The 9,609-nt window shown below is 50.1% G+C and overlaps 1 protein-coding gene across 3 annotated transcripts in view; it reads right to left on the bottom strand.

The window, feature by feature from the left end:
- Window positions 1–2,146: 2,146 nt before the first annotated feature.
- The window catches only part of LOC309537167 (retroviral integration site protein Fli-1 homolog), a 33,055-nt gene continuing 25,592 nt past the window's right edge, over window positions 2,147–9,609 (bottom strand). For 2 of the 3 annotated variants that reach the window (XM_082231779.1, XM_082231780.1), the window contains exons 7-9: window positions 8,925–8,984; window positions 7,380–7,427; window positions 2,147–6,853 (exon numbers count right to left, since the gene is read on the bottom strand). In XM_082231779.1, the coding sequence (XP_082087905.1) occupies window positions 6,339–6,853; window positions 7,380–7,427; window positions 8,925–8,984 (623 nt within the window). In that variant the 3' untranslated portion in view covers window positions 2,147–6,338. The remainder of the gene's footprint in view (window positions 6,854–7,379; window positions 7,428–8,924; window positions 8,985–9,609) is intronic. The other variant, XM_082231781.1, reaches the window with a different exon arrangement.

The following is a 9,609-nucleotide window of genomic DNA, read 5'->3' as shown; positions in this document are numbered from 1 at the left end:
GGGAGGGGCGTGGGACTATCATTCAGCGTCGGAGGGCATGCTTTGCATAGGAACCTAATCAAGCCCTGCTGGGTCGTCTAGTCCAGCAATCTGTTCTCGCAGTAACCAACCAGTTGCCCACTGGAAACGTGCACAGAGAGCCTGATCTCAATGGCAATCTGGTCTGATTCCTAGTAGCTACTATTCAGAAGCATACAGCATTGTAGGTAGAACAGAGCTATCTGGTTTAGTAGTTGCCAGAAAGCTTATCCTCCATTAATTTTTCTGGTTTTCTAAGGCCACCTAAATCAGCGGCCTGCATAAAGTGGTATGCAGAAAGTCGCAATATCAACCTCTGGCATCTCGTAAAAAATATGGGGTGCTGTGAAACATTCAGCCTAAGGGCCCTGCGAGGCTGCTGCCAGTCAGAGTTGGCATTACAGTGGTACCTCGGGTTAAGTACTTAATTCGTTCCGGAGGTCTGTTCTTAACCTGAAACTGTTCTTAACCTGAAGCACCACTTTAGCTAATGGGGCCTCTTGCTGCTGCCACGCCGCCGGAGCACAAGTTCTGTTCTCATCCTGAAGCAAAGTTCTTAACCCGAGGTACTATTTCTGGGTTAGCGGAGTCTCTAACCTGAAGCGTATGTGACCTGAAGCGTATGTAACCCGAGGTACCACTGTACTGGGTTAGATGGCCAAATAGCCTGACCTCTTCCTTAAACCAGCCTTCTCACTGGTGCTGTGGGTGTGCCAATTTCCGTAAACCAGGAGAGGGGAACCTGTTATGTCAGCTTCATTTCCTATGGGTTTACCAGTTGGGCTGCGCACCTGTGCTGGGGGCCAGAGGTAAAAGCGGGTCACGTTACCTACCTCTTATCTCACCCTCCCCAGACATAAATGGTGCTTCTACCGTTCCTTTCATGCTTCTGGGGAAATTGTGCAAGGGTTTCTTATGAGAGTGGCTTCTTAAAGGCCTTGGGCTGGGCACTGAAGAGAAAAGGAATTGCCCTCCTCACAAGCAACAGCAAGAGGAGGGTACCTGTAGAGGCACATGCATTTACCATTTGCAGTTAGGAATAGCTGCTTCCATTTTATTTTTTTGCAAGCAGAGGGGAGCAGAACCAGGGAAGCGAAGGAGCCTCTTCTGTCATCCGCCCCCCCTTGTGTTATTGCATGGCCCATCTGCTTCGTAACCCCCATTGTTCTGGCTGTGCATGTCCTAGACAAGCTGTCTGCATTGTCCTGGGGCCGGACAAACAGGAAAAGCAGCCGTGGATTTGGGCACGAGAGCAGGAAGCAGATGGGAGAAGTGGAGGAAGGTGGGTGCTTTGACCCCTGCAGGGGTGGAGGCTGTCGGGCAGGCGGCAGCTGTAGAGGTGGGACAAGGCTCTGCTCTGCTCCCTTGATTAAATAAGAGAAATGCGGGGGGGGGGGGAGAGGGAAAGATGCTGAGGGGCCTCTGTTGGGAAAAGGATCTGGAACTCCTGCAGGGAACCCTGGGATTTAGGGGGAGTCCATGTCGGGGAGAGAAAGTGGGGGATATAAATAAATACATATATAATAATAGCAACTCAGGAGGGGGGAAACTACAGGCTTTGGGGGGTTTTGTTGCTGTTTCTTAAACCAGACCACCAAAATGGCCTTTGAGGGTTTTGTAGAGCCATGTTCAGCTCTACAGCTCAGGAATCACACGCACCTGGCTCTAAAAGTGGACAACAGAGCTCCACAGGGGTAATCTTATTTCAGAGTGGAGGAAAACGGAACTGAAAAGCATAGTTCAAGGTTTTTGTGTGAATTTCTTTTCACATGCAACTTTTAAACTATTGGTGTTGAGAATTCCATTCCTCCCGAGCTGCAGTTGTGTGGGATTGTTACATGTCACATGTCTGTTTACATTCCAGCATTGGAGTCTTGTGTGAGGAACTTGAGATACGTTGTTTCCACTCTGTATAGCTTTTGCTTTTGCAGTTCTCTTTCCAAGGAAGAAAGACAGAGACTGCTGAGGTGGTTTCAGCCAGGCTCCCAGGCAGGGACAATGCACCTTGTTTGTGTCGCTCAGCTGGGGGGAGGGGAAGTCCCCCCCCCACAGCTGAGATAGCCCCGGTGCTCACGATACATATTGATATATTGCCCAGGCCTACTCAAGACCCATCAAATCCAGAAAGTTTTATCTACAGCACATCTTTTAATACACTGAAGACTAATAATACAGGAGCGCTACAGAACAGAAATTGTATTACGGAGGGAGATGTGTTTATGGGAATGAGTGGAATCCATCATCTTTGCAGTGGGGCAGTACTTAAAGGGAGTTTCAGGATGTTGTTTTGTGAGTGACAGACACACAAAAGGAAGAGCAGTGGTTCTCCAAAACCCATGTGTTCGGGATTCTGGTTGCTGCTACTCAAGATGGACTGATGGGATCCGTATGGAGGAGGAGTTTGGATTTGATATCCCGCTTTATCACTACCCTAAGGAGTCTCAAAGCAGCTAACAATCTCCTTTCCCTTCCTCCCCCACAGCAAACACTCTGTGAGGTGAGTGGGGCTGAGAGACTTCAGAGAAGTGTGACTAGCCCAAGGTCACCTAGCAGCTGCATGTGGAGGAGCGGGGAATCGAACCTGGTTCACCAGATTATGAGTCCACCGCTCTAAACCACTACACCACACTGGCTCTCTGTGTATGGCTAGGGCAACTTGCTTCCTGCGATTGTAGTCCTCTTAATAAGATGTTCCTCGTCTCCTGAGGCCTTCCTGGTGCTAAACTATGTGATGACAAGCTGGGAAGTTCCAGGAGATGAGGGAGAGTTGAGTACAGGATACAAAGAGAATTTTGAATAAGATGCTGCTGTTACTGCTACTCAATTCCATAGCTAGGAAGTACGAGGGTCATTGCCGGAGAAGATGGTTCAAACTGGTAGCTGTCCTCCTCAGCATTTTGCCTTTCAGCAGCCTCCGTTCTCATCCAACATGTGCCGTAAAGGTGTACTCTGAGTCATATAGGCACTTAAAGGTGGCGGCGAAGGTGATGTCCGGATGTGACCTAAATTATGCAAGTGAGCCACATTTGCATCTTTTTGCCTGTGCTGCAAGCTCTTCTGTCTCTGCCACTGTGGAGCCGCACCCAAGGGGGTTGCTGCTACAACTAAGTGATACTCCTAGAAAGGAGACCCATTGAAATCAACGGTCAGCCGAGTCCATTGATTTCTGCAGGTCGTCGTATGAGATTTAGTCGGCTGCAACCTCTTGGGTCTGCCTCCACAAGCAGCAGAAATGGGGGAGAGTTTGCAATGCTGGCAAATAAAGGGGAATTCCACCACTTGTATAATTTAGGTCACACCATCCGGACTTCAGTGTCCCTTTAAGTATATATACCAGTCAGACTACACCTTTAAACTATGTGTTGACTTGTAGCAGTGCCTGTTTACAGAGTTTTCAGAGTTCCCTGAAAACTGGCATGAACCACTCTGGGAATTGTAGCTCTGTGAGGGGAGGAAGCATCTCCTAGCAACTCTCAGCACACACCCCCCCCAGAAGATTGTTGTAGCATCTCCTCTTGTTTATCTGAATTGTTGCCCCTATTATTCAAGAGAGAGGTTCAGCTTACCTTGCCTCTCCTCCTTGCTCCTGGGAGGCAGTGGCATGAGCCAGAGGCTGAGGTTAGGATTTGTACCACTGCAGCTGGAGGAATCCTATTTTCAACAATCCCATATGTGAAACAACAGCAACACTCTCCCTGCAAGTAGAAACCTAGCATAGCAGGGAACAGCCTGAAACAAAAACTTCCTTTCTGCGCTGGATTTTTTTACTCGCGGGGATCTCTTTCATGGGAGAGCCTTATATAACAAAATGCTTGTTCCACTTTACAGCTTCAAGTGGTTTGCTGCATGCTCAGATCACATGCTTATTTACCTCTGATATATATGTACATTATAAACTGAAAGAGATTTAGCAGTCTTTCCTGCTTCTCTGTGAACTGCAGTTCTATGAGGGGAAGCGACCCATCTCCAAGCAACAACATCCTCCAGAGCCCCTGAGATTGCTAAAGTCATTGAAGACCAATATATGTTCCATTCTTAATAGATGGCCTCCACACACTGTTTAGAGGCAAATCTGCAGTACCCAGAATGAGGCCTGGCATCACCACAAGGCAACCTGGGGCACGTGTTAAAGCACCAGTGATTGTCAGGGATCCACAAGGGTACCTGCCCTGACCTCACCCTAGTAGTGCCCATTGGCTGGGTCTGCGTTTTCAATTTGCCACGCTGCCCCAAAATAGCATAACTCCAAACCATTGTGGGGATTCTGGAAGGAAACGGAGAGGCTTTTAGTACAGATGAGAAGGCAATAGGTGCTCAAGACTTTGGAAAGAGGTTGGAAAATACTCAAGACTTTGGAAAGAAGTTGGAAAATAGCCCATTCGAAAGCCTCGCTCAGCTCAACGAAGTTAAGTCTAACCATTGTGCTTTGAGGTTTGCAATCGTAGAACTGCGAAGACCATTTTGTGGAGGTCACCTGCAGTTTTAAGTTCAGCCCCTCTTGATATACATATACATATGCTTCTTAACCCCTTGTGTCTCTTAATATTTATTTTAAAACTGCCACACATGCATCTTTTAAAAAATAGGAATATAAATGTTCTCCCTTTTCCTTACCCACCCACCCACCCACCTGGCAAATTAAAACCATGAACCTTAAGCATTTAAACATTAAAAATAGTTGCAAAAAATGGGGGCTGGCTTAAGGGGGCAAAAGCAGCCCTGGTGATGGCATGAGTGCTAGCCAATAAGCACTTGCTACCTTAATCTCCCCCCCCCAACCCCCCACTGCCCAAATACACTGGAAATGCCCAAGTCAGGAGCAAAGGCCCTTTTCAACCATCACTGCCATGCTGGAAAATGCTACTTCTATTGTCACACCAGGGTTTGGAAACAGAGAGTGGAATTTGATGTTCCAAGAGAAAATGGCGCTGCTATTGTTGTGGCTGTACTGTATGTCAGTGTCTCTCCTCCCCCAGCAGTTGCTAGGCTTGACCTCCTCAGTGGCCGATTGGGGCTGATAGGGCAGAAAGCAGGGAGCCGAACAGTAGGGGGAGCCAGAACCAACGACTGGCAGAGCTGACTCATTCTAGTTTTGTCTTCTCTGTTAATTTCTACAAGGGTGACTATGGCAAATTCACACCCTAGATTTAAAGCATACATTTAAACCGCCATGGCTCCCCACCCCCCAAAGAATCTTGGGAACTATAGTTTGCTCAAGGCGCTAAGAGGAGTTAAAGGGACCCCTGACCATTAGGTCCAGTCGTGGCCGACTCTGGGGTTGCGGCGCTCATCTCGCTTTACTGGCTGAGGGGGCTGGCGTACAGCTTCCAGGTCATGTGGCCAGCATGACTAAACCGCTTCTGGCGAACCAGAGCAGCGCACAGAAACACCGTTTACCTTCCCGCCGGAACGGTACCTATTTATCTACTTGCACTTTGACGTGCTTTTGAACTGCTAGGTTGGCAGGAGCAGGGACTGAGCAACAGGAGTTCACCCCGTCGCGGGGATTCGAACCGCCGACCTTCTGATCGGCAAGCCTTAGGCTCTGTGGTTTAGACCCCAGCGCCACCCACGTCCCAAAGAGTTGTTAAGGCAACCCCTATTCCCCTCACAGAACTATAGTTCAGAGTTCCCTGGGAAGAGGGGTTGATTGGAAAACCAATCTGGGTACCACTGCCATTAAGGGAGAGTGAGACAGCCACCTTAGGTGGCAGAGGTCATGTGTGTGTGTTTGTGTGTGAGAGAGAGGTGTGGCAGAAAAGGGCTGGAGGACTAGGCTGCAGGTCCCCTGTGGCCTATGATGTTCCCCCACCTTAGCCTGCTCTGCTCAGCTGTGTTTGTCATTAGCAAAACGTCTTAGGCCAGCCATGAAAAGATGCCAAGCAAGTCTCTTGCAACCTCAAGTTCCCTCTGCTACGGTGCATGCAAATTCGAGGCCCTTATTAGGCTCGGGAGCCGCGGATGGGGCAGCTGTGGTCCTTTCCCCATGTTGCCGGAACCAATTCCCATCATCCCCAGCCTTGGGTCAAAGAAGATGGGAGTTGTAGTCCCAACACCAACAGGAGAGCTGCGGGCTCCCCATCTGTGCTGTAGAAGTTCCAGCCAAGTCCAGCACCTCCTAGTGGCGAAGGAGGAGATCAGATGGGCGTTGCACTAAGTGCCAAAGGAGATGAGAGGGGTGCCCCCTGGTGGCAGAACCCTCATCCACACCACCCAGGATAATTCACAGTCTTGGGGCTCGGCTGCTGTCTGAACAATGAGCTCTGCTGGCTGTCGCAGGAGTCCAAGTAGCTTGAAGGGCCCCAGAGGCATCAAGGGGACTAAAAGAAAGAGCTCAAGTGGCTTCCGGGCTGCCTGGGCACGTTGGGGTTTGGATAGAGGTTGCCCCCGCCGGAATTCCAGTAGGGGGAGGTGGGCCCAAAGAAGCCTGTGGGGGAGGTGGGCATCTGGGCGGCGTGGCCCAGGCCAAAGCCCACCTTCTGCTGGTGGTAGGGCGGGAGGTAAGGCAGGTCCGTGTGGTGGTACTTGTAGAGGGCAGGTTCTCCCGGCTGCCCTTGCTGGCTCTGGTTGATGCCCTGGAAATCGAACTTGTAGGCGTAGCGCTTGCCGTGCACTTTGGTCATGATGCTCTTGTCGTAATAGTAGCGCAACGCCCGGCTCAGCTTGTCGTAGTTCATGTTGGGCTTGCTCTTGCGCTCGCCCCACCGCCGAGCCACTTCGTCGGGGTCCGTCATCTTGAACTCGCCGTTCGTGCCCTCCCAGGTGATGCAGTTGGCGTTGCTGCTGTCCGACAGCAGCTCCAGGAGGAACTGCCACAGCTGGATCTGACCGCTGCCTGCAGGGGGAGAGAAGGGGCCTGGTTAAGGGTTGGGGGCAAAGGTGGGAGCTCCGAACTGTCTGCGAAGCTGGTCAGCGAGTGGGTTGGGCCAGGTTAAGAGGGCAGGTCTAACGCAGGTGCTGTGGGCCAGGGAACCTGCGGCCCTCTGGATGTTGCTGGACTACAACTCCCATCATCCATGACCACTGGATGATGGGAGTTGTAGTCCAATGACATCCAGAGGGCCGGAGGTTTCCCATCTCTATTGGAGACCAATGCTGGGCTTTTGAACATGGCACATCCTTGCTCCTCGCTCCCATATTCTCCTCTGCCCGAGCTTTTGTCACAGCAAACAGCTTGGCTCGCTAAACGGGTGGGAGCTTTCGGCTCTGCAAGCACCTATTTGCTATCTCCCTGCCCTTTCCCAGCCTTAGAAAGAGATTCAGCAGGCAAAGCTTTCTTTTCCCATCATGGCACCTCTGTGCCACGAGCCCGGCTGCACACACCCTCTAACTCCCCAAGAGAAAGAGACGTTTGGACCCACCTGGGTTTGCCAAGCGGCTGCTAGTGGGTCCCAGGACCTGGTATGGATCTGGTGAGAATGAGAAGGGAGTCGTGAGAGGAGCTCGAGTAAGATGCACCTCCCCACCTGCAGCTCTGCCTTGTCGCATCGCCTGGAAAGCCTCACTGCTGTTCGCAGGCGCTTCCCAGCTGAGCTCTGGCTGAGGTGGTACAGCTCTGGGCTGGGCCGTACCACTTCAGACTGCAGGTTGCAGCTCATGTGGCTGAATGCTCCTCCATATCAGTAAATAAAAGTCCCTGCAAATAGAAAACTAGCCTGTCAAGGTCAAGGCTAGGCTGTAGGCACAACATGCTAGTAATCCTTGTGCAGGGAGAGAGGATATGCATTTCTGCATTCAGCAATGTGAGCCCACACCTGAAGCAAGTACAGGTAGGCTTGACCACCTCAGTAACAGCTAGATCTCCTTCTGGCCCAACTGCTCCAAGAGCCACTATGTTCTACTCCAAGGAATGAGGAACCTGGGGTCCCTCTCCCAAAGTTGCTGGACTACAACTCCCATCATCCCTGAGCTTTTGCTATGCTGGTTGGGTCTGATGGGAGTTGAAGTCCGACCGCATCTGGAGGATCACAGGTCCCCATCCGTGGCCTACTAGATGCTATTGCATTGGGAGCCAAGTTCAAATCACCACTGTGGTAGTTTGCCAACTTCTCTTCTTAGCAAGGTCTTTAGGAGCTGAGTGGCAAGCAGAAATCCAACCAAGCCAACAATTCTTTCCCCATCACTGTTCTTTCCATGCTGAGAAAAGCTTTGTCAGCTGAATTCTTGCTAGCCACATAGCCGTTAAAGGCACAGGAGCCCTGCCATTAAAAAAAGTTGGCTACCGCTCAGTTCAGCTGTGGTCTTATTTGTGACCTTGGAAGCATCTCTGCTCCTCAGCTTTTTTTTCTCCAGCCACAGAAAAATTGCCACAACCAACCCCACAAAGCTGTTGTGGAGATGAAACGTGAGTGGAAAATATATTAGGGGTAAGAAGGAACGTATATTTAAATAAAGGCATGCCATTGATGCTAGGGTGACCTGTTGAAGTCCATGATCTATCTCCTCTGTTTATACAGAAGAGAGATTTTTAGCTAGTGCACATTTTCCCTTCCCTTCAGAACTCTGACATGACAAGTTGCACCTGTCAAAATTTTCTCTTCAACACCGTGGATATAAGAGTCCTGTTTTGCCCCTTCCACCTGCGCAAGCTAAATATATTCTTTTGAAAGCATTATAAGAATATGCTTGCCATCCCCACATCACAAAATGTGTGGCGTCATTAGAAAGCATAGTTGCCAACTGACCAGAAAAAGAGGAGCCTAATCTGCTCTTCTGCCTTTAACAACCTGATCTACAGAAATCAGCAGGTGATCCTTTTGACAGGATGGAGATACACTGGAGCCCTTGCTGGGTTGCAGATGATGCTGTTGTTAAAAGCACAGGAACAGAGGCTGATAAAAAAAAGGGTGGCAGTCCCAAGGCAGGAAATGGTGCAAACTCCTCCTAGGAAAGGTGGAAAACTGTACCTGGAGCAATGCGTGTTGAATCAGGAGTCCTGCCGACACCCTGGATCTGTGGTGGAGAACCTTGAAGATGGAAAAGCAGCAAGGGAAGCATTAAGGGAGAGAAACAAAAGATGTCCACATGCAATTATTTGATTTCACTGGGGCTGAGAACTATTTCCCCTTGACTGAAGTCAAAAGAACAGCATGGCAGGATCAGGCCAAAGGCCCACCTAGACCAGCATCCTGTTCCTCACAGGGGTCAACCAGATGCCTATGGACAGTCTGCAAGAGGGGCCTGAGCCCCATAGCTCTGTCCTGCTTTCGTTCCCGGCAGCTGGTATTCAAGGGCACACTGATCTCAAAAGGCATCCTACAGCCATCAGGATGAGTAACCATCAATGCACTTAACTTCTATAAATTTGTCTAATCACCTTGTAAAAGTAATGTAGGTTGATGTAGGTTGGTGGAAGCTTGCTGTGGAAGCAAGTTCTGTAGCTTAACATTATCTCTATGTTCACAGCTGTCCATGGAGGCACAGGTCAATTCCGTGTCCAGGGCAGCTGTCTACCAACTCCATCTGGTATGCAGGCTGAGACCCTACCTATCCACAGACTGTGTCTCAACAGAGTAGTGCATGCTCTAGTTATCTCCCGCTTTGACTACTGCAATGCACTCTACGTGGGGCTACCTTTGAAGGTGACCCGGA

The sequence above is a fragment of the Podarcis vaucheri genome (genome assembly GCF_965113315.1).
Source record: "Podarcis vaucheri genome assembly, chromosome: 7".
Lineage (NCBI taxonomy): Eukaryota > Metazoa > Chordata > Lepidosauria > Squamata > Lacertidae > Podarcis > Podarcis vaucheri.
Note: the sequence above shows the minus strand (reverse complement) of the source record. Positions and strands in the feature narration are given on the sequence as shown.